The 25,994-nt window shown below is 42.5% G+C and overlaps 1 protein-coding gene across 3 annotated transcripts in view; it reads right to left on the bottom strand.

The window, feature by feature from the left end:
• CORIN (corin, serine peptidase) overlaps positions 1-25,994 on the bottom strand; it is a 299,165-nt gene that overhangs the window by 34,243 nt on the left and 238,928 nt on the right. For all 3 annotated transcript variants that reach the window (XM_050947416.1, XM_050947417.1, XM_050947418.1), the window contains exons 14-16: positions 14,771-14,884; positions 9,696-9,806; positions 6,052-6,181 (exon numbers count right to left, since the gene is read on the bottom strand). In XM_050947416.1, coding sequence (XP_050803373.1) covers positions 6,052-6,181; positions 9,696-9,806; positions 14,771-14,884 — 355 coding nt within the window. The remainder of the gene's footprint in view (positions 1-6,051; positions 6,182-9,695; positions 9,807-14,770; positions 14,885-25,994) is intronic.

Genomic DNA, 25,994 nt, shown 5'->3' with positions numbered 1-25,994 from the left:
CAATTGGGAAGAGGAGGTGTTCTTTGCCCTTCTATGGAGAAGGGAAGTATGACTTTGCAAACTTACAAACATCCTGAGATCCACTGGGAAAATTCTGATTCAGGACCAGTCGGGCTAAACATTTTTAATGCCTGTATTAGATAATTGTATATTAATGCTCTAATAAGCTGTACTTCCCCTTTACCCAACTTCTTATCCTATCTGTGATTTATGATTCCAGTAGAAAGGAGACTAGCACACACTATTATGTCCAGAGCATTCTTTCTGCAATCTCTAGAGCTACAGAATTTCTGTTAACTCAATGGGGCTTGAGGAATGCATTTTTAATCATTGAAAAGTAGTTTTCCTCAAAAGTTTGATACAGTTTAGAAATATATGGAGCCCTATGTAAGCGGTCTGATTGCACACATTAAGCTGTAACTTAGGTTAACAATTCTGGCCACTTGTGGTCCTCCATCAGTGAAAGAGCTGTCACTGACAAAAAAAGCAAGTATAGGATTGGCACCACGACTGGTATTATTTGTGTCCCAGCTGACAGTTACATATCACCCTTACGGGTGCTAATTCTCACTTTTTGTGATGGTTAGTTTTGATTAGACAATTGGGTCACATTATTTCTGTTCCAATCAGATGCAAACACTTGTGTCTTAGAGTGCAAAATTTGCTTTCATGAAAATTTTCTAATATTTTCTTCAAAATCATTATTTTGTGTGTATATCTGACAGTAAACTCATTCACTATAATGTTTGCAAAACGTGAACACAAAAGGGGCATAAACACAGCGAAAGTAGAGTTGATGTTTTCATTTGGGAAAATATTCACAAAACACAAGCTTTAATCTAGGCTAGTGTAATTTTAAAAAAGATCTCTGTGATTCAAATATTAATACACAATTTAGTATTATGAAAATATTGCATGATAACTGCTAATCCACCTAACATAATTGGGAAATATCCTTTTAATTTCATTCACAGATAGTTTATACATTTGAAAAAGTAGCTACTTTAAGAAATGGAACAAAGATGGTCTTTCACAAAGTACACATATTACTTATGAGCCTTACTATACTTAAGATTATTTTGAAGACTTTCTGATTTATGTACATCTGCTCTGAACTTTCCCACATTTATCTTTTAGTGCCTGGTCTCCTCTTGCCTCTCCTACACCTTCTTTGTTTTATCATTTCAAGTTTAGTCATATCACAACTTGTGTTTTATATTTTCTTATAGCTGGAAATCCTGATCTTGCAAAGACTTCAGGCACTGTGAATAGTCCCATCGACTTCAATGTCACTACTCACTCTACAATAAGTTAAGCATGTGTATAAATCTTTAAGGGATTTGAACCACAGAATGAAAATGTTGATGTTATGAGAAAATACACAATAAGCACATACTGACATAAAAACAAAGAGTAACTGAATGATTAAAGACCAGCATGTATACAGCAACAACCTAATTCCAATGCATATGAAGACCCTCAACTGCTTTTTCAAGAGAGTAAAAATACAGAGGGTAGGCCTGAATCTCCACTGCTTTGCACTTTATTTAGTCACTTAGATGTGTGCAAACTGAGAGTACCAGTGTGGTTTGTGTGTGCAGTGTAGTTGTAGCCATGTCAGTCCCTGGATATTAGAGAGATAAGGTGGGTGAGGTAATATTTTTTAATGGACCAACTTCTATTGGTGAGAGAGTCAAGCTTTCGAGCCACACAGACCTCTTCTTCAGGTCTGGGAAAGGAACTCCCAGCATCACAGCAAAATGCAAGGTGTAACAGACATTGGGGTGGGGGGGAATCAATCTAAGTTACGCAACTTCAGCTATGTGAATAACGTAGCTGAAGTCGACGTACTTAGATCTACTTACTGCGGTGTCTTCACTGCGGTACGTCAATGGCTGACGCTCTCCCATCAACTCTGCCTACGCGATAAATCAACCCCCGCTGGATTGATCATTACCTGTAGATCCAGGGGGTAATGTAGACAAGCCCAGGTTGTTTAACATAAATAGTTAGCACATACTGTAAGGGATCATTCAAGGTAGAGTGGCCCATTAATATCTGTAAGTGTGTAGGTGGGTGTGGCTCTCCCTCACTGTCAGTCTCTGAGGGAGACCACGCCCCTTTGCTGACACATTCCTGAAACCACAGTCTAAGTAAAGGGGGAAGTTAGAGGTTCCAACCCTTTGGCAGGGTAGCTGCAAGTGGTTTGGGGGGACCAGGCCCTCAGCCAAGGTAGGGGTAGGCAGAGGTGAACACCGCCCCAGTCTGTCATCCTGGCTCTGGTGGGCAACAGACAAACAAAGGCCTCTTGGCCTAAGGAGGGGGAATACTGCCATCCCAAGGGGAGTGGAGTGGCAAGGGTAGGGAGACACAGGCCCTCCTGACTCCACTGCATCCCAGGCCAGAGCCATAACAGTGGCAGAGTGGTCTGCCACTGGGTCAGCAGGGAATGTTGGAACGCTGCCTCCCCTCCCCAGCTCTGTCTCCCCTGTTGCGGGGGGTGGGGAGCTGGCATCTCCACTTGCTCCCTCCACATTGCACCCCTCTTTTTTTTTTTCAAAAGTGGGCATCTGTCCTGTTTGCTCTTGCCAACTGATCAAGGCAGCAAGAGCAAATGGGACAAATGCCCACTTTTGAAAAAAAGAAAAAGTCAGGAGAGATGGGACAGGACTTAAAAAAGGGACTGTCCCAGCCAACACGAGATGTATGGTCACTCTAGCCTAGTGGGCAGGCAGTCCAGATCAGCTGTCAAGAGTTTATACAAAGGTTCGAAAGCCAGGAGATCCAGTCCAAGGGGAAGAAACTTGGGGAAGTTAAGTATGAAGCTGACTGCAAAGAGTTACAAAAGGACCTCACTAAACTGGATGACTGGGCAACAAAATAGCTGATGAAATTCAATGTTGATAAGTGCAAAGTAATGCACATTGGAAAAGTAATCCCAACTAAACATACAAAATGATGGAGTCTAAATTATCTGTTACCACTCAAGAAAGATCTTGGAATCATCATGCATAGTTCTCTGAAAACATCTACCCACCACAGAGCAATAGTCAAAAAAAGCTAAGCAATTATGAAATAGCAGACAAGGAGTTATTTGCCATCAAGGCAACATTTGAGAATTGGCAACACTACTTTGACTGGGCCAAACATCCCATCCTAGTTTTAACTCACCATAAGAATCTAGAATATCTATGATCTGCCAAAGTGCTGAATTAGCATCAGTTGTGTTGTACCCTATTCTTTTCAAGATTTGATTTCATAATCATGTATCATCCAGGCAACATGAATGGCTAGGCTGATGGCCTCTGATGAAAAGGGGAATACTATATACTAACCTCAAAGAACCGCCACCTTACACATTAAATCCAGACCATTTAATTTGTGGGTCTGTAGCCTCAGACTTCCTCACCATGCTTTGACCAGCTCTCCCTAATGATCCTTTTTTAAACTCATAACCTCATCCAAGGAGGGTCTCCCTAGTACCACCGTATGCCACTATTCCTGGGTCAATAACCTCCTCTATGTCAATGGCTCCCTCTATGATTCCAAGGGTTTCCCAAGATGGGAAGTGCTGTGCATACATCATGATATCCCTTAGGCAGGTGACTTTGGACAATCCAAGACTCTGTGAGTTGTAGCCCGCTCATTCTGGTGGCCACAAATGCAGGATGACATTTTGTCCTACATCAGGTCCTGCAACATCTGTGCTTGCACAAAACTCCTCCAGAGTAGGATTTTCAGCCTCCTGATTCAAACGTGGGATCCTTTCCTGGCCCTGGTCACACATTACCCCCGATTTTTATAGTAGAATTACCCAAATCTGAAGGCCTAACACCATACTAACTGTCATGGATCAACGCACCAAAAAGACCAATTTTGTACCATGCACTTGTGGAAACTACTGCATGCCTTCTAGTTACACATATCTTCTGCCTCCATGGCCTCCCAAAACATCTTGCCACAGACAGTGGCTTCCAGGTCATATCCAGGTTCTGGAAGGATGGGTTTCCCTCTAAGATTTCCAGATCATGCATCCACCACACATGACCCTCATATGGATGGCCAATCAGAAAGGGTCACCCAGGTGCTTAAACAATAGATTGACAAGTAGGTAGGAGTGATGACTGTGTATTGAAATACAAGTAAAGCATGCCTGGAATGCAAAGCGTAGAGGCTGAGGACTGTAAGATTCTAGTTTAGCCATACTAGGTCATAGACTTAAGAATGCTTGACATGAGTGGGTAACCTAGGAATAGCCATATGCCAGGAAGGTTAGAAGATGACTGTAAAAGATGGGCCAGTAGGTGATGTTATGGAAAAATAGACCACAATGTACTGTCAAAGACCAAAGACGCCTGATTGTAACATCATGGAATGTCCTGTTCTGACTGCAGGTTACCATGGACACATGTTGTGTGTAGATGCTAATGAGAATAAGGGGAACTAAGATAACAACCTATGAAAAATGGGGCACTCAAATATTCATGGTGTGTGGAAATAGAGATAAGGAAAAGAGTGTTGAAACCTTCATGCATATGCACAGGGTGTTAAGTGTGGTCAGAACAACAGTATAAAAGAGGTTCCCTGGTTGGGTAAAAGTGGGAAGACTCCAAGGGAAGACCCATGGGAAACCCCAGCAGGAACCACCTCTACCCCGATTCAAGTTCAAGACCAAGACACACATCTCATCCATGACAGCCTAGACTTCCAAATGCACAGAGGGCCCCTGTACTATCTGATTGATTGGGAGGGTTGTTGGCCCGAAGAATGCTCTTGGGAGCCAGCTCATCATGTGCACACCCCTGCAAAAATATGGACCTTCCACAGGAATCATTCAGAGAAGTCTGACCCAATGGATTACCCTAGGAGATGGGGTGGCATTAGGCACCACAGGTCTTGATCCCAGGCCTGCGCAGCTGCCAAGCAGGAGCCTTACTCTGTATACCATCATGTTGCAAGAGCTGATGAGGGAACTGCTGCTAATACCCCCTCCCCCACCAGAAGCTACACCTGCTGATTCAGTGGGGTCAGATGACCAACAGCAGACGGCTGATTGGACCCAACTGATCATAAAGCTTTCTATTCTTGTCCCATCTCTTGTCTGAGCAACTAGTTGCTAGGTTTGTTGCTGCCCAGACTGCTGAGACCAAGTCCTCACCTCCTTGCCTTGTTCCTTTTTCATATTTGTCCCTATTCCTGTTACCACACCTTGTTCCCCATTGCTGATTCAAGCTGTGACCCTTGGCATGACTTCTGATTCTGACTCCCCCTTTGACCATTGGTGTGACTATGATCCTGACCCGACTCCTGACTCTCACCAGTAGGTCAGACAGCTCACATTATGGCCCTAACGCCTATCATACTCAAAATGCAGTTTTCTGTTAGTCCCCTGGACGCACCCTGACTAGATTATAGACGCTCCTCACATCCAGCTTGGTGACTAACCAGGCCATTCTTACGAGCTCTGGGATCAGAGTAGTGTAACATTTTTGCATGGTAATTTTATTTAGGGCGCAGTAGTCCACATACAGCCATAAGGATTCAGCCTTCTTTTTTATGAAAATGACAGGTGCTCTGACTGGCGAGATAGACTGTCAGATAAAATCCCTTTTAAAATTCTCATGGATACATTCTAAATACAGAACTCCAGTGAACAAACTGAATTACCACAGCTTTTCCCTTCCGTTTCATAAAGCTAACTGTTTACTTTTAATCGCTAGGAACAAATATGGTATCAAATTTCTAAGCTATAATTAGTTTCAAAAATAATTATAAATTCAATTTACTTTCCAATACCTGGCTGAAAGGTTATCTTTTTTAACTACCTCCTTTAATTACAGTTGTGTAGTGTTTGTAAAGTGTCAGAATTTTAATGAGAGTTTGCTTTCCAAGAGTTCATAGAATTCCATTACCCCTTTCCTTTACTACCCCTTTTTGTACTAAGTTTAATCTTGCGCAGGTCACACTAACAATAGTCACTATAGACTCAACTAACTCTGCTGCCCCCATCATCCTGGGAAATTCATCAATGCTACAAACTACTGACCTTACCCTAAACCCATTTGATTGCAGGCCAGTTGGCTTAACTTTTCTTGCCACTCATCAGCACAAACATGGTAGTCAGTAGCTGACCTGTGAATAGTCAGTAATGCCAAAGAGCTTGCGTTTTTAGACAGGATCACTGCAAAGAAAAAGAAAAGTAACTTAAGTATTTCTTCAGCAAGTTGGTATGCTATTTGTTACATTGTAAATATAAGAATAATTCCAAAAGTGTCCTCGAGTAATGCAAGATCCTATTATTTTTTATCTCCTCTATACTTTATGAAGATTTAATTAACAACATAAGAACATAAGAATGGCCATACTGGGTCAGACCAAAAAGATCCATCCAGCCCAGTATCCTGTCTACCAACAGTGACCAATGACAGGTGCCCCAGAGGGAGTGAACCTAACAGGTAATGATCAAGTGATCTCTCTCCTGCCATCCATCTCCATCCTCTGACAAACAGAGGCTAGGGACACCATTCCTTACCCATCCTGGCTAATAGCTATTAATGGACTTAACCTCTTTTAAACCCTGTTATAATCCTAGCCTTCACAACCTCCTTAGGCTAGGAGTTCCACAGATTGACTGTGAGCTGTGTGAAGAAGAACTTCCTTTTATTTGTTTTAAACCTGCTGCCCATTAATTTCATTTGGTGGCCCCTAGTTCTTATATTTTGGGAACAAGTAAATAACTTTTCCTTATTCACTTTCTCCACATCACTCATGTTTTTATATACCTCTATCATATCCCCCCTTAGTCTCCTCTTTTCCAGGCTGAAAAGTCCTAGCCTCTTTAATTTCTCCTCATCTGGGACCCATTCCAAACTCCTAATCATTTTAGTTGCCCTTCTCTGAATCTTTTCTAATGCCAGTATATCTGTTTTGAGATGAGGAGACCACATCTGTACGCAGTATTCAGGATGTGGGCATAGCATGGATTTATATAAGGGCAATAAGATATTCTATGTCTTATTCTCTATCCCTTTTTTAATGATTCCTAACATCCTGTTTGCTTTTTTGACTGCTGCTGCACACAATTCAAGAAGGAGGCAGCAGTGGCCATCAGAATCTAGGTAGTCCTAGACAAGACAATACATAAGATTACAAACAAGAAAGACATCCTGAAGTTTAGATCAAACCAAACCACTTTAATTCATCATTTGTTTATATGGGGATAGACTGATACCCTAACTCATGTTGAGTAGTACCTTAGTCCACAAGTAGTCCAGCTGAAATCTATGAGACCATTTGTGGGATAAGGTGCTGCTCAATATAAGAACAGTATCAGAATCTGGCCCTTGACAAATTTATATTGCTCCTATTATGACTATATCAAGTGTGTTTATAGAAATAAAAAACAATCAATAGCTACTGCCTACAAAAAAACTCCATCCTCTGTTATTATCATCATCTCTTTCCCCACCCTGTTTATTGGCTTAATGTCTGCTTTGTTTTGATCCTGCACAAGAAAGTTTCCAAATGGCCAAAAATGCATTGAGGTAAACGAAGGTCCCCTTGTAGAACTGATAAATGAAATTGTTTTTAATTGTTCACTTTATTAATGTAACTTCTGTTCACCATTCACTACACTTGCCTACACTGTAACTTCTGTTCCATGTTGTAATTCAAACCCCATTTTAAAACACTCACTCCATTTTGTAAAAGCTTCCTCCAACCTTCATTTTTGCAAACCCTGCTGTAATCTTATTAGTTTAGTTTAGATGTGTAAATGAGGTATGTATGAATGATGGAATCAACCTCCAGCCCCAGCCTGTCCTGATGAGATAAAGTTCAAATACCAACGGCTGAAGACCTAGACAATAGCCCTAAACAAAGTAAGAAGCATCCACCCTAAAAAGAAAAGGACAACAGAACAACAGAAGGAAGATCAAAGCCAGGTTCAAGGCTGAAAGTCACGCCTGCAATTGATGGGTGATCAATCTAAACCCAGAGGCGTGACACAGCAAGACCTATAGACTTTGAATCCAAACTAAAAGCCTATAAAAAAGAAGGGTGAGATGAGAGACTCTGGATAACATTCTGCTGCCAACATGGAAGGACATCAGTGCCTGCCCAACAGAGATCCAGTTGTCCTTGTGCCCGGCTTTCCTGGCCAGTTAGCTGCCACAAGCTACGAACCCAAGCTGCAAAATCAAGCCATGAACTTAAGCTATCTTCAGGACTGGTAACTATGCAGCAGCTGCAGAACACCTGATGAATGTGTGTGTGTGTGTATAGGTATTAGGTATAATGTGTGTGTATCAGGACTGGTAACTATGCAGCAGCTGCAGAACATCTGATGGATGTGTGTGTGTGTGTGTGTGGGTGTGTGTGGGTGTGTCTAGGTATTAGGTATAATGTGTGTGTATAAGAATTAAGATATTAGTTATCAGTCATAAATTGTTATCATAATAAATGTGGCATCTTTGCCTTGTCCCCTTTAATAAGATCCTGCTGGTTTTTACTGGTCTAATATAATTGGTATAACACCCTATAGTGCTACAGTTTGTAACAGGAACTCAAGACAGAAGGTTTTTGTGTGCATTTCTCCCCAAATACATACTGTTTTTATTTAAACTTTGTACTTCTCACTTATTCTTGGATTTCATTCATCCTAACTTAGTTATTAAGCATTTTTCATTCATACTACACTGCTTTTACCTCTCTATAAGAAAATTATATATTAATCTTTGATTCCTTCTTTTTGATACTTCAAACTCATATTTATAGGACATTTTGTGTCCACTGTCTAAGTAATTTTGATAGATGTGTGCACAATGTATTTTCTCAGCATTATGAATAAAGAATATTTGTTTCTCTAAACAACAGGATATCTTTCTCTTTTATAATGAAAATGTCATAAAACATCCGATTTCTTTGTGGTACTGTATTACATTTATACAGAGAACTAGATTAGCTTCAGTAGCATCACATATACAGTTCAGCCAATTGCTGTCTGGTGGAGGTAGGGTATATAGACCACACACACACACACACACACACACCCTGCTTCCTTCAAATATTGCTATTGCTTATGTGGAACTTACATAATTCTTACTCAAAAAGACATGCTTTAAGAACTCTTATTTTAAAAACACATAAAAGCATGAGGCCTTTTTATGGGTGCTGGCACTGCAGGTGGGTAATAGTCAGGTTTCTCTGCTGACTGTCACCTTTCTCACTTCCAGTCTATTCAAAATGGAGCTGCCAGGCTTATTTTCCTCTCAGCACCATTTAAGTCAATGGGAATTCTGTCACTGAATTCAATGAGTACAGGATCAGTGCCCTACTCATTCTGCCCAGATCACTTCTGTACTTCAGTTTCTTCATTGCCTCTCTGCCTTCTTTTACAGCAGTCTCAAGACTCTACTCCTCACTTCAGAAGCTCTCCATATTTCCATTCAGTCAACATCACTTCTCTCATCTTATCCCCTCCTGAGCCTTGCCGTATCCATACACTTGCCATCTAACCCTCCCTCTTTCTCCTTTGCCCAGTACAGTTTGCACTGACTTTCATGCTTGCCTGGAACATGCTCCTAGTCCAAGTTCTTCCCAGTCCCACTTTGGAAAAATGTTGTAAAAACTCAACTGTTTCATAACATGTACTATCCATAACATCACTTCCAGCCAGTGGCACAGATGAGACTTACCACAGTTCCATTCATCTGAGTTGTCCATACAGTCTAGCTGCCCATCGCACCACAGCTCACGTGGCACACAATCATGACTGGCACATTCAAGCTCATCCGCCTTGCAAAATGCTGCCGAGACAAACACAAATATTAAGATGATGATTTTAAATATGACTATCATAAAAATGCATACTAAGATTTGATTGGGTAAAGGCATAGGGACAAGTTCAGAGCAGGTTTATGGAGCAGGGGGATAGAGTCAGCAGGCAGAAAAACTATTGGGGTGAGGAAGAGGACTCAGCTGAAGGGGATCTGCGGGAGGCCAGCAAAATCTCAGAGGTGGGAAGTGATATCTGGAAATGGCATGGCTAGGGTACATGATTCAGTGCATCCTACCTACCAGGTTTCAACTATGGTTCTATCATTATAGCATTGGAGTCCCTCACAAACTTTAGGTGGAAACTTTTTGTTTCTCACTTTTTGCTGGATTGCACTAATCCTAACCCAGATAGTTACTCTGTGTTGATTAGCCATTCATCCTTTACCCTGAGATATCTAAAATTCGGAAGTATTGTCATTGTCATTTCAGAGATGGGAAACTGAAGCATGGAGTGGCTTGCTCAAGGTCACTGTAGCGGGGTGGTCACCCTACTCCAGCCCTGAAGGGGTTAAAGCAGCCCTGAAGAGGGCTGTGGCTGGAAAAAGCTGGGTTGATTGGAGAAGCAGCCACAGCTGGGATCAAGCCCTAATCAGGCCACGGCTGGCCCTATAAGAGGGCCAAGGGCCCGGGGCTGTAAAGACACCCTCTCTCTACCTTCCTTGAGAGAGAAGGACCTGGCTGCCTGGGAAGCTGAGAAGGGTACCTGAGGTGGAGCAGTGCTGGGGAAGGGCAGAGAGATCTGCAGAGCTCCAGCCTAGTAAACCCCAGGCTGCAGGCCAAGTTAAGGGCCCACTCGAGGGTACTAGGGCTGCCGGGGGACAGCCCAGATATAGGCAGAGGCAGCTGATCCAGCCCCCCGGCCGATGATGAATGGTTTACAGACTGCAGTCTGCCCCAGTGAACAGGTTCTAGATGGGGTCTGGTAGTAGCCACTGAGGCAAGGAGGGGATAGCGGGTTGGGGGTTCCCCTGGGGCGGGGAGATGCAGATTGTGGGTTACTGCTGGGGGCAGAACCCTGATGTAAAGGGCACCGGGGTCCAGGAGGGATACGGGGGCCAGCAGCATGTGAGACACCAGCCTGCAGAGGGCACTCTGGCCTGGAAGAGCTAATTCCCAGGACGACCAGCAGGAGGAGCCGCACTAGTGAGTCACATAGGTAGTCTGTGGCAGAGCCAGGACCTGAACTCAGGTCTCCTGCATCCCAGTCCAGTATCCACATGATCATCCGATGTCAGTTTGTACTCATGTACAGTCCCCATAAGATTTTACAGCTACCCCAGCCATCACAAAATCCCCAGGAAGGGCAGTCATGCAACATTACCAGCCCCAATTTATCAGGCTTTCCTTCTGGGTCCCCAGCGCAGGCTGACACAAAGAAGTATAATTAGCACCGTCATGCAGTAGCTATAGTGACTCCAACTCTTAGTTCTCATTAATTTTTGTATGTGTCTTATTAGTTTATAAAGTATATTACTGTACTTTAAGTCAGTAATTTATTTACAACACTAAGACCCATCTTAACGTATATCAAACAATCCACAATGAAAACCATAAAACTATGTAAACTGATACTGTCTGCTGTGACATTAACAACCATGTGTCTTCAGGCCTGGAACAAAGTATGTAAACCCATAAAAACAAGAACACACACACACAGACATATGCATGTACAAAATCAAAAACAAGCTAAACCAAACAACCATGCCTCGCATCATGCCTTGAAGCTCTCTAACTCTAGCTCTGGAAGGCCTCCATGGGGAGCAAATTCCAGAGGTAGAGAGCCCTCAGCTGAGAAAGGGGAGAATATTCAAGAGGTAGAGAGTCCTCAACTGAGAAGCTCTAGTGCCATTCCTGAATAATTCATCCCCAGGGCTGACAGCAAGAGTAGAGAAGAAGGATGGTGCAATGGTTAGGGTTCTAGCCTGGGACTCAGGAGACCCAGATTCAATTTCTTGAGGTCACGGACTTCTTATGTGACCTTTGGCAAGTCATTTAGTCTCTGTTCCTCAGTTCCTGTCTGTAAAATGCAGATAATAGTACCTCCCTATTTCACAGGGGCATTGTGAGGAAAAGTACATTAAAGATTGTGAGACATCATTCTACAGTTATGGGAACCATATAAGTAGCATAAGTACAGTACCCCAGCTGATCTGAAAAGCTTCAGTTGATTATGTAAAGATGAGTTGCTCTCAGTTATTCACATCTCAAAACATTCAGCACTTTAGAGACCATCTTGACTTGTGTAATCTGTGCATTAGCTTATGGGTTACACCAGGGGTAGGCAACCTATGGCACGTTTGCCGAAGGCGGCACGTGAGCTGATTGTCAGTGGCATTCCCACTGCCCGGGTCCTGGCCACCAGTCCGAGAGATCTGCATTTTAGTTTAATTTTAAATAAAGCTTCTTAAATATTTTAAAAACCTTATTTACTTTACATACAACAATATTTTAGTTATATATTATAGATTTATAGAAAGAAACCTTCTAAAAATGTTAAAATGTGTTACTGGCACGCGAAACCTTAAATTAGAGTGAATAAATGAAGACTAGGCACACCACTTCTGAAAGTTTGCCTGCCCCTGGTTACACTGAGTCCAAAACTAGCTAATATGCATTAAGATAAAATATAAGGGAGAAATGCAAGAAGCCGACAGGCCTAATCCTTTAAAATAGTAACTTAAGCAGTTAGCATAAGGATATGAACTTTGGTATAAGTAAATTGTTTCGCTTACCATACGTTAGCACTAATGCTAGGTCATAAAATGGCATAAGACATAATTTTGCAATAAATAATTTTGTTGACATTTTGCAGAATGCTGATGGGTAACTGCAAAAAGTCAGTTGATGCCAGTTTGGAGTATTTTGTGATAGTCACATCAGCAGATGCTTACCCACAGAATTATTACAGTAACCAATTGACATATATGCTAATGAGTTTGATATAATTAATATACTAATCCATAGATTAGAACAAGGAAACCCTAACATTATTAGGGTGAAACAGTTAGTTATGGGCAAAGGAGACTCATATTCACTCTTATGAATATTCATGACAGTCATCAAACCTTACAATAGGCCTGACCATGAGGTAGGCTGACAAAACCTCAAACCTAGCAATCATTATTAATTAAGGCTGTAAGTCTGTCACAGAGGTAACAGAAATCACGTATTTCATGACTTTCCGTGACCGCCATGATTTCTGCAGCAGCTGCACCCGTGGCACCCCTGGACCTTCCCCTGCACCCCCACTCCCCCCGCCCAGAGCACCCATGGCCCCCCACCCAAGTTTTAGTCAAAGTAATGGACAGATCTCGGGCCTGTGAATTTTTGTTTACAGCCCATAATCTGTTCATGAATTTTACTAAAAATATTCATGACTAAAACGTAGCCTTAATCATTATGCAAGCCAGAGAGAAGACAGATGGTGATCCACAGGGGTCCTGTCTCATTACTTCTAGGTCTCCAGAAGAATGGTTGTGAGTATGTGCATGAGATGATACTGGATGTCAAATTATCATGACATTATTCATACTGTCATCTGGACTGGAACATTTGTGTGTTAACTAATTTTAGTAATACAAATCTTAAAAGAGCAAAAGATCTTTTCCAACCGTGCATGTCAGGGTTCCCAACTGAACAATAATTCTAATAATACTGGAATGGATCTTTGGACAAGAGCCTATCAAACCTCAGTGAGTTAAGTTATTAATTGAGAATTCTTAAGTAATCAATCCACCATCAATAAATCAGGCAATACTTGCACCTGACAGCATGCAGGAAGTCAAAAAGAGATTTGAGCACTGATGCTATGTGCTCTTCTAGAGAAGAGCAGCTGCATTCTGTATGGCAAAACATGTGCATTTACCCTACACAGATGGTGCAGACACTGCCTCTTTAAACATCTGCCCCTTCCAACAAGCATCAGAGCTGGTCAGGAATTATATGTCAACATGTTTTTTCAACTGAAAATGTGGTTTCCACAATCGGGATGAAAACAAATGCTGAAATATCAGCTTTTCCTGAGGGACAGAAATTCAGATTTTCAATGAGTTCATACAGACACCATTCCTCTCTTTGGCAGATCAGATGGCAGAAGATGAGACCATAGAACTGGGTTTGATTAAAAACAGACAAAACAGAGAACCATCAACATATACATTACATTGCAGCCAAAAACATTTCCCAATCTCCACTACTGACTTCACATACACATTGAAAGGATGAGCAACAAGATGGAAGCTTGTACAGCAGCTGCCACTCAGTAGCTCCTCCACCTCCTCTTCCCATCCCATTGATAAGCTGTGTACTGTGAAAAGGAACTCATGTCAGTTCCTAGCTATCAGCTAAAGGAAGGCAGAATTTCTTAGTGGTTGCAGTATAGAACCATTACCCAGGCCCCAATGGGGGTCGCTGGGGCATTCCTACACTCTTGTTTGCACTGCATGGGATACACTTGTATTCCTCTTGCACTCGTTGCCACCTTGGATATGGTGAGAAGGAAGTGACAATGTAAACATGGGAAGAAAGGAGCAAAGGGAGCAGGGGGAGAAACAAAAGCCAAAAAGTCCTGGGATTGGGTAAGACAAGTGGGAGTGAAGAAGATCCAAGCAGCCATAGGTTATATGAAAGAGAGTCAAGGGGCTTAGAGGAAGAGACAGCAGCCAATGAGCTACAAATAAAAAACAGCAGACAAATGGACACGTGGAAAGAGACCAGACAGGGTGAGGTGGAAATATGGAGCCACAGCAGTGAGTAGTGGAACCAAGGAGAGAGATTATAGGATGGAGAGGGAGAACTTGGAGCAACAAGGCTCCAATGATAGGGAGCTAAGGGGAGGGATGGGGCCATTATGCCTTTAGGGGGCTGCTTCTACAGTTTGTCCAGTGCCCTCAAAATTCTAGATTCAGTCCTATCACCCTGGTTAAGTACTTACAGCAGTTCTTTTCATCCACCTTGTCAGGACAATCTGGAAAGCCGTCACAGATCATGGCGTGCTGGATACACAGCTTGTTCGATGGACATTCCCAAAGACCCCTTTCCTTACAACCTGGACACAGAGAACAAGAGCTTTGAGATATTTCATTTTAACATTTACATGCAATTAGAGCTATGTGAATGGCTGATTTTTCAGTTAGTTTGCAGTTCTGAGAAACAGGAAAAAAACTGGTTCAGATCAAATTTAAACAATTTTTTAAAAATTTTAGGTGAATTGTAAAAGTTGGAAAAAAATTGTTTCAGGTGAAGCTAAACATTTTGTTCAACCTGAAACTTGAATTGTCATTGGGTCAAAAAGAGAAAGCAAGTGAGAATGACTCTGTAACCCACTGGTTAAAGGGCACTCAGCGGGGAGGGAGAACTTTTGGGTTCCAGTCCCTGCTCCAATGACTCTTCAAGGATGTTTATACAAAGTAGAACAGCCTCAACTGGAGAAACTGATTTCAGAGTGGTAGCCATGTTAGTCTGTATCAGCAAAAACAACAAGGAGTCCTTGTGGCACCTTATATACTAACACATTTATTTGGGCATAAGCTTTTGTGGGCTATAACCCACTTCATCAGATGCATAGAAGAGAAAATACAGTAGGGCAGGTATAAATACACAGCACATGAAAATATGGGAGTTGACTTTCCAAGTGGGGGGTCAGTGCTAATGAGGCCAATTCAATTAGGGTGGATGTGGCCCATTCTCAACAGTTGACAAGAAGGGATGAGTATCAACAGAGGGAAAATTATTTTTTGTAATGACCCAGCCACTTCCAGTCTTTATTCAGGCTTAATTTGATGGTGTCAAGTTTGCAAATTAATTTCAGTTTTGCAGTTTCTGGAGAAACTGAGAGAGCGAGACTCCAGAATACCCTTAGCTGGGTAGTATGGGCACTCCTAGGAGACCAGGGTTCAAGTCCCTGCTCCAGAGTAGCAATTCAAACGTGGGTCTCCCATATCTCAGATAAGTGCTGTAAACACTGAACTAAAAGTTATGAGGCCATCTCCTTCTCCTGTTTTGTGAATGGTGCCTGAATGTCCTTCTGCATCTAGCCTCCAAAAATCTAAATGTCCCATTTTGATAATGTCAAAACAAATTACTTTGACATTTCCAAATGTTTTTCTTTTTTCATATTAACCAAAATACCCTGCGGAAATCTACATGAATTCATGAAGTTTTGAATGTTGCCCCAGATCTACTGGGTTTTTTTCGTTAATGTTTCTGAAAAATTCAAGGTATGTTCAATTTTTAATATATATTTTAAAAATTATAAAAAATAAACATTCCTGGTGAGGGAATAGAAGCAAATTGTCAAAGTAAACTCTTATTCAAATAGGCATGAAATATACAATGTTCCATTGTTCTTTCTGTCCAATTACTCTACCTTATCCTTTGCTTATACTAGATACATCAATTTAGGCCCTAATTCAGGAAAACATCCATACCAAACTACTTCTGTCAAGTATCAGAGGGGTAGCCGTGTTAGTCTGGATCTGTAAAAGCAGCAAAGAGTCCTGTGGCACCTTATAGACTAACAGACATTTTGGAGCATGAGCTTTCGTTGGTGAATACCCACTTCGTCAGATGCATGTAGTTGCTTGCATATATATACCTGCCCCTGGAAATTTCCACTACATGCATCTGATGAAGTGGGTATTCACCCATGAAAGCTCATGCTCCAAAATGTCTGCTAGTCTATAAGGTGCCACAGGATTCTTTGCTGCTGAAACTACCTCTGATATACATTACTAAGGATATGTGAGTAGTTCTCATTCTGGATTCCGCACAACTTAATTTAAAAGTAAAGGGCTATGTTCAAAATATCAACATTCAGCATACTCGTCTTTCAAAAATGGAAATACTATGAACTTGTTTCTTTTGGTAATCTCCATTAAATACCATGAATATTTTTTCTTGCACTATTGATGCAGAGAACAGAAAGAGAGGTGGAGAGGAGCTAGCCATATTGGGCATAAGTACATTTCCTTGTTTGCAGTAATCTAATATTTCACCACTGCATCAAGTGGTTACACAGATTCACCCTTGCCAACTATATGAATCTACCTGAAAATTCATTATTATGCAGCTAAGACAGCCATTGTCTCCTCCAAGTGACATTAATCAGTTGCACTGACTTCATAAAAAAATCAGGATGATCTCTTGTAAAACTGGGTCAGAGTTTTTTTATATGTTTCAGAGCGGTAGCTGTGTGAGTCTACATCAGCAAAAAGAATGAGGAGTATTTGTGGCACCTTAGAGACTAACAAATTTATTTTGGCATAAGCTTTTGTGGGCTAAAACCCACTTAATCAGATGAACGCAGTGGAAAATACAGAAAGATATATATAAATATACACAGAGAACATGAAAAAATGGGGGTTGCCATACCAACTCTAATGAGACTAATCAATTAATGTGGACTATTATCAGCAGGAGAAAAAAAACTTTTGTAGTGATCATCAGAATGGCCCATTTCAAACAGTTGACAAGGTGTGAGTAACAGTAGGGGACAATTAGCATGGGAAAAGAGTAGGCTACTAGTTTGTCACATGGAGGGAAATTAAGAATGGCATGATGTAGGCTTATAAAACATCTAGCTTTCCAATTTTGTCTTTACAGTTTTCTGTAAATAATTATTAAAACATCTCACTACAACATCAGAGTTTGGAAACAGTTCACTTTGACGAAAAAATGTCCTCATAGACTCATAGGTCAGAAGGGACCAATCTGATCATCTAGTCTGACCTCCTGCACAAGGCAGGCCACAGAACCCCACCCATCCAATTTTATAACAACCCCTATCCCAGGACCGAGTTATTGAAATCCTCAAAAATGGTTTGAAGACCTCAAGCTGCAGAGACACCACCAGCAAGCGACCCGTGCCCCACGCTGCAGGGGAAGGCGAAAAACCTCCAGGGCACCTGCCAATCCGCCCTGGAGGAAAATTCCTTCCCGACCCCAAATATGGCGATCAGCTAAACCCTGAGCATGTGGGCAAGAGTCACCAGCTAGCACCCAAGAAGGAATTCTCCGCAGCAACTCAGTACCCATCGCATGCAACATCTCGCCGCAGACCATTGAGCAGACCTGTCTGGTGGTAATTCAAGATGAATTGCCCAAATTAACGATTCTATCATAACATCCCCTCCATATACTTATCAAGCTTTGTCTTAAAGCCAGGAAAGTCTTTTGCCCCTACTACTTCCCTCGGAAGGCTATTCCAGAACTTCACTCCCCTAATGGTCAGAAACCTTCGTCTAATTTCAAGTCTAAACTTCCTAATATCCAGTTTATACCCATTCGTCCTCGTGGCTACATTAGTACTAAACTTAAATAATTCCTCTCCCTCCCTAACGTTAACCCCCTTGATATATTTATATAGGGCGAGCATATCCCCCCTCAGCCTTCTTTTGGCCAGGCTAAACAAGCCAAGCTCTTTGAGTCTCCTTTCATAAGGCAGTTTTTCCATTCCTCGGATCATCCTCGTAGCCCGTCTCTGAACCTGTTCCAGTTTGAATTCATCCTTCTTGAACATAGGACACCAGAACTGCACACAGTATTCCAGATGGGGTCTCACCAACGCCGTATACAACGGTACTAACACATCCTTATCCTTGCAGGAAATACCCCGCCTGATGCATCCCAAAATCGCATTTGCTTTTTTAACAGCCGTATCACATTGGCGACTCATAGTCATCCTGCTATCAACCAGTACCCCAAGGTCCTTCTCTTCCTCCGTCGCTTCCAACTGATGCGCCCCCAACGTATATCCAAAATTCTTATTAGTAATTCCTAAATGCATGACCTTGCACTTTTCACTATTGTATTTCATCCTATTTCTATTACTCCAGTTTACAAGGTGGTTCAGATCTTCCTGAATAGCATCCCTGTCCTTCTCCGTGTTAGCAATACCCCCCAGCTTCGTGTCATCCGCAAACTTTATTAGCACATTCCCGCTCTTTGTGCCAAGGTCAGTAATAAAAAGGTTAAATAAGATCGGTCCCAAAACCGATCCTTGAGGGACTCCACTGGTGACCTCCTTCCAGTCCGACAGTTCACCTTTCAATACGACCCTCTGGAGTCTCCCCTTTAACCAGTTCCTTATCCACCTTACAACTTTCATATTCACTCCCAGCTTTTCCAATTTAACTAACAGCTCCGTGTGCGGAACCGTGTCGAACGCCTTACTGAAATCTAGGTAAATTATATCTACCGCATTTCCTTTATCTAAGTAATCCGTCACCTTCTCAAAGAAGGAGATCAGATTGGTTTGGCACGATCTACCTTTAGTAAATCCGTGTTGCAATTCATCACAATTACCATTGACCTCTATGTCCTTAACTACTTTCTCCCTTAAAATTTTTTCCAAGACCTTACATACTACAGACGTCAAGCTAACAGGCCTATAATTACCCGGATCACTCTTATTCCCTTTCTTAAAAATAGGAACTACATTAGCAATCCTCCAGTCATACGGCACAACCCCCGAGTTTATCGATCGCTTAAAAATTCTCGCTAACGGGCTCGCAATTTCACGCGCCAGTTCCTTTAATATCCTCGGGTGGAGATTGTCCGGGCCCTCCGACTTCGTCCCATCGAGCTGTTCAAGTACGGCCTCTACCTCAGTTGCAGTAATATCCACTTCCATATCCACATTCCCGTTTATCATCCCTCCATCATCACAAGGTTCCTCACTAGTCTTATTAAAAACCGAGGCAAAGTACTTGTTTAGATGTTGGGCCATGCCTAGGTTATCCTTAACCTCCATTCCATCCTCAGTGTATAGCGGCCCCACTTCTTCTTTCTTTGTTTTCTTCTTATTTATGTGGCTGTAGAACCTTTTACTATTGGTTTTGATTCCCTTTGCAAGTTCCAGTTCAATGTGGCTTTTAGCCTTCCTCACTTTATTCCTACATGTTCTGACCTCAGCAAGGTAGCTTTCTTTACTGATCCTGCCTTCTTTCCACTCCCTGTAAGCTTTCTGCTTTTGTCTAATCCCCTCTCTGAGTTGCTTGCTCATCCAGTTTGGCCTACAACTCCTGCCCATGGTTCTTTTCCCCTTTCTTGGGATGCAGGCTTCCGACAGTCTCCGCAGCTGTGACTTAAAGTAATTCCAGGCCTCCTCCACATTTAAATCCACTAATTCCTCCGTCCAATCCACTTCCCTAACTAATTTCCTTAACTCTTTAAAATTAGCCCTCGAGAAGTCAAAAACCCTAATCGCAGATCTACATTTGTTTATCCTTCCATCTAGTTTGAACTGAATCAGCTCATGATCACTCGAACCAAGGTTGTCCCCTACCACCATTTCTTCTACGAGGTCCTCACTGCTCACCAACACCAAGTCTAAAATGGCATCCCCTCTTGTAGGTGCTTCAACTACTTGATGAAGAAATCCATCCGCTATCACATCCAGAAAAATCTGACCCCTATTATTCGTGCAAGTACTCGTCCTCCAGTCTATATCCGGGAAGTTGAAGTCCCCCATAATCACACATTTCCCCTTTGTGTTTACTTCATTAAAGAGGTCTCTATCCATATCCCAATCCGATCCCGGCGGTCTGTAGCACACCCCAAGCACTATCTCAGGGGAAGCTCTAGTTGCTTTTTTACCCAGCGTGATTTTTGCCCAGACGGACTCTGTCTTATCCATTCCATCGCATCTTTTTTCGCTACATTTAATTTCATCATTGATGTACAAGGCTACTCCACCACCTTTGCCTTTCTTCCTGTCTTTTCTGAACAGCACATAGCCTTCAATACCCATGCTCCAGTCATGAGTACTATTCCACCAGGTTTCGGTAATCCCTATAATATCCGGCTTCACTTCCTGCACGAGTAACTCCAGTTCCTCCATCTTGTTACCTAGGCTCCTCGCATTAGTGTACAAACCTTTTAATTTTCGGTGTTTGGCGTCAGTGACATTCTTTCCCCCGTCGTGCACAAACTTTCTACCACCAGCATCACCCGTTACTCTGGTTTCTACTCCACTATTCCTCCTTGGATCAAATCTTGGGGCCACAAGGGTATCCCCGCTCACTTTGTTTACTTCCCTCTCCAGGTTATATTCCGGCGTGGAGATCTCCCGAACATTTCCCAACCATCTCCCCCAACTTTCTAGTTTAAAGCCCTCTTGATGAGGTCGGCGAGCCTCCATCCTAGAATTCTATTTCCCTCCTTGCTGAGATGAAGTCCATCCTGAGCAAACAGTCGTCTATCCGTAAATGCTTCCCAGTGACCGTACATCCCAAAGCCCTCCTTATAACACCACTCCCTGAGCCATCTGTTGATCGCCATAATCTTGTCACTCCTTCGTCGCCCCGCTCTAGGAACCGGCAGAATCCCACTGAAGATCACCTGAGCCTCGATGTCTTTAAGCCTCTTCCCCAGTCTGACATAGTCCTCCTTGATACAGTCCAGTGAGTAACTAGCTGTGTCGTTCGTTCCCACATGAAGGATAATCAACGGATTTTTTCCCGCTCCTGCTAAGATCGTATTCAGGCTCAAGTCCACATCCTGTATCTTAGCCCCCGGCAGACAGCACACTCTTCTGTTCTCCCGATCAGGTCTAGTTACAGGCCTGTCTACTCTTCTCAGTAAAGAGTCTCCAATCACGTAGACTTGCCTTTTCCTGGTGACAATGCGATTCTCCGGTCTATCCCCCACAGCAGCTGGCCGTGATTCCTCCCGATTTGTATTCGCCCTCACAATCCTCCTAGGGCTCGTACTTGATGTTGCCTCCACTGACTGCTCCCCTCCAACTGCAGGACTAGCTGCTTGCCTCTTCTTCCTTGCCGTCACTCCTTCAGCAGCCTGCTGTGTTCCATCTTCATTTCCCAACTCAGCAAACCTATTCCTGAGTTCTATTTGTCCATCGCTGGCCCGTCTTATCCTCTGTCTGGTTCTCCTAGTGACATGCTTCCACCGTCCACTTTCCTCACCCAGCAGTCCCTCCTCAGAGTCCTTAGGTCCTGCTTTTGTCCGCTCGCCTGAGCTTGTCCCCTGTGCCTCATCATGTCTGTGTTCCATCATCTGCTCAAATCCCCTTCTAAACTCAGCCAGAGTTTCCACTTGCATCTCCAGTCCCCTTACCTTTTCCTCCAGCAGCTCTATCAGGCGGCACTTCATGCAGATGAAACTCCTTTCAGGTGCTCCCTCTAGGACCATGTACATGCCGCAGCTGCCGCACCCAGTCATCCTCAGTGTGTCTGCACCTGCTGCCTCTGCCTCCATCGTAGCGCTGCAACTCTGTGCCTTGCAATCCACAGCTCACACCACACCGCAAGCCACCGACAAGCGCAGGGCTGCCTCTTCCCTGGTCTGCCTTCCCGGTTCCTCTGCCTTGGTCTCCCCTGGAAACTCCCACTGAAACTCCCCTGTTAGCCGCTCTGTTCGCCGCCTCCTGTGCCGCTGCCTGAGTGCCTGGCTCCTTATATAGGACCCTTAATCAGGTAAGCCCCGCCCCCAACTCAGGGCTCAGCCTCGCTCTCAGCACACAGCCCCTAGCAGCCTGCACACACACTCACTCACTCACATCCCTCATGCATCACTGACACAATAATAACCCAGGAGGCCATAATAATACATGATAAATAGAATTCCCTTGATTTTATTCTACTAATATTTATTTAAAATAGATGGAGTTGTGGCTGCCTTGTTTAATCCATTCTATAGCTGATCACATTGGCTTTCATACTTTAAACTTAATCTGAGTTCAGATTCAGGTGACTGGCCTATGTGATCAAAATAAAAAATAATCAAACCTCGGTTCTGTGAGTTCGCTACAGTATGAGTGGCTTGGACAGTATAGTACTATTAAACTTCCTCTGGCTGGAGCTCATGTAGTGCACTAGTTCAGCAAAGGATAGCATTTACTAAGTTAGCAAAAGGAAATGTCACTTACACAGTATCTATTTCCAAGGTGAACACATTTATGACTGAGTGAGAAAAAAGTCAGCTCACGTGGCTATAGAAATAATTCATGTGGGTTCCTCCATCAGTAGTTGTAATGTGTATACTGAATGCACATAGTACTCCACTTCATTTACATTTTACTTAATAAGTCACATTAGAACGGTTATGAGTTGTACACAGAGGAATAATTGACCTTTCTGAGAGGTCACACATTACTGGGAGAGAATAAGCAATATTATGATGAACAAGTGTCAGGAATGAGGACTTGCAGCTGTGTCTGCCAATCTACTACAGCTCTGCTCGGTTCCTGACTCTGACTCCAACCACTAGGCATGACCACCCACGTCCCAGGTCATGACAACAAGAATGAGGCATTATTAATGTATCTTCATTTCTCATATTTAAACACCTTGGTGCTGACAGTCATCAATTGTTGAAATGATTCCAGATGGGCCAAGGAGGCAATGGCGAGAGCCAGATTATCATGCTCTGTGTTTGGCTCAGTGTAGGTTACAGATTCTATCCCAAATCAGAACTAACATTTGGGTTGAAGGTGCCAATATCTCAGAAGTCGATTTTGTGAAATTCCTGAATGCCCTTCCTATGGCTGAATTCCCTCCTAAGTTATAGAAGTCCAGGGTGGAACACGTGTGTGAGTTACACTTCCCTGTACCAGAGGAGGGATAGCTTATGCATCCCTGACCCATGCAGGGCTTTTGTATCTTAGGAATATGTTCAAGCTCAAATTCAGAGTCTCTGTCTTCATTTTAAAGGCACTTAATGGTCTAGGCACAGGACACCTAAAACATTGCCTGAAACTCCAGGATTGGGCCTATGCTTGGTACGTGGCTACTCAACGTACATACCCACATCTGTGATCTCTCCTGTCCCTGTCCTGCTCCTCGGGACAATAGAGTTATCCACTGCAAGGATAAGGCTCATCTGTGCAGTGGCTAGAGCTTTCTTGGGTGCCAGAGCAAGGCTGCAAAATGAACTCTCACAGGTTCTAATAACCATCTCAAATATCACCACTTTCCATTCCAAGTACAAGGTGCAGCTCTTCGACCATGCCTTCCTAATAAATACATATAGCACAGCAGACATATATTGAATGAACAAAAAAACCTCTCTGCTAATTTTCCCTTTGAGGGGCAAAAGGTAGGTGAATGCTAGTCACATTCCTTAGTGTGCTTCTGGAAGGCACTCGGACAGCACAATGGTGAGGGGAGGTATAAGAACCTGAAGAGAACAGAATAAGTGACTTTAGACTAAGAATCTAACGGCTTGTCTGGACAAACAGTTAGTGTATGGCAAGCTGGGCTGTAAAACTACCGTGCACTAGAGTGCGGTGTAGTAACTGTCTGTATGGGACCCTGCTGCTGCACAATAAAAATTCCGTAGAGCACTTTGATCTACTCCACTTTGAAATGGGAGTAGGTCAATGCACACTAAGGAACTTTTAGTGCAGCGTAGCAGAGTTCGCATGGACAGCTAGTATACAACCTGCTAGTTCTCTGTAATTTTTCACCCCAGCTTCTGCTGCACTTACTGTTAGACAGGCCCAAAGTTATGCAACAGCCTGACTAAGCATTTACCATTAACTAAATATTTGTTCCCAGTTGCCCTTGATTACTTTTAAAATTTGTACAATGTTTTATTGTCAAGTGTCCTATGACTCCTGAGGACACTACATAAATGCATTAACATTGTTTATCTTTGCATGGAACAGAGGCACCCCTTAGAACAGAAGTTCAGTGTGTATATTTCAATGACTCTGGCCATGGACATGCAAACTATTTTTGCAGCAGAAGATTGTGAGTTCTATTCTACATGCCAAATGTGTCATTTTTAATGAGCATCTGTAGAATAAGGATTTTGTAATAATATGACTTTCTTAATTTAATGTTTATGAAAACATGTCTATATTTATACAATCCCCATCTCAAAAACTGCTTTTGATGGGAGAAGGGGATTCATGCACTATCTCACCTTTGTTCTCCTTTAAGTTATGTGTTAACTCATTGTCACTGATATATTCATTGTGCAATTCTTATTACTTGAGTCCTTAAAATTAAATGCCAGGACTTTTTTATCCCAGCTAAAATACTACAGTGAGAACTAGTGTTGCAGCAAACTGTAGAGGACAAAATGCTGATTTTAAAGGTTATGCTCCTGCACATCCACATTACTCCTGTTTGCCACCTTTCTGCTATCTACTTGGTATCCCCAGTCGAGTAAGGAAACTCTCAGATGTAGAGCAAAAGCTGGCAGAGCTGGCTCATAAGACATCCAAGCAGCCCATCCAACCCCAGAGGGCATGTCAGAGCAGGGAAGGGCAGAAAGGGAGAGGGCACAGCAGGCACTGAGCACAGCTCTGTTCTGCCAATTTTAAATTTGCAGATGGACTCTTACAAGCAGCCTAAGGGCTGTTCTAACTTACACTTGAGCCAGGGCAGCTTGAGAATGAGGGAGCTGTAAATAGCCCCCTTCATCCTGTGATGTGCAGATCTTGTCACAGGACATAAATGGACATAATCAGTCTGGTTGTCCTAACACGGTATCCACTACTAGTTGTTTATGGAATCTAAAATATACATTCTGTAAATATAGCTTGGTGAACTAATGGTACAAAAACCAGTGTGTTCTTTTCTTAAAAAAAAAAATAAATCCAATATATTCTGAGCTCGCCATTTACACAGGGAAAGTTCAATGATCTCTGAGTTTGTCCTACACACAAAGAATATGAATGAGCTAGAGACGGCAACTTCTAGAGCTCTAAAAGCACTGGCTGTTCTTCAGTAACATCATTACCCATGGTCAATGTAATGTCATTCTGACAGCTGTAATTTTCTAGCAGATGCAGCCTTTCATATTTATAGAGGCTGATAAGAATTCCATTGATTGCTAGCAACATTTTGTCTAGACTAAAAAGAGAGAGATCTATTTAAGAAATTTGTTTTATGTATCAAAGCAATATTTCAGACCTTAAAGTCAAAGAGTATAAAATGACTCTAAAAGTTAGTTAGCTATTAGTGTTCTCAGGGGTTAAAAGCAAGTGTCAATGACAATAATTCTGAAGGAAGGGCAACCAAAACAATTGTTATTTAACTAGATTTTTTTCCCAGGGAATTTGCTCGTTGCTCAGCCAAAGCATTTTCTCTACACTTAAGAGGTAAGAGTTGCTTTTTACCATGAAAAAACTCTGGAATGAAACTGAAAATGAAGCTTGCAATTACAAGTGATATTCTTCAGGCTACTGC

This window comes from Gopherus flavomarginatus, chromosome 3, assembly GCF_025201925.1.
Source record: "Gopherus flavomarginatus isolate rGopFla2 chromosome 3, rGopFla2.mat.asm, whole genome shotgun sequence".
Lineage (NCBI taxonomy): Eukaryota > Metazoa > Chordata > Testudines > Testudinidae > Gopherus > Gopherus flavomarginatus.
The sequence above is the reverse complement of the archived record's forward strand: the minus strand, read 5'-3'. Positions and strand labels throughout refer to the sequence as shown.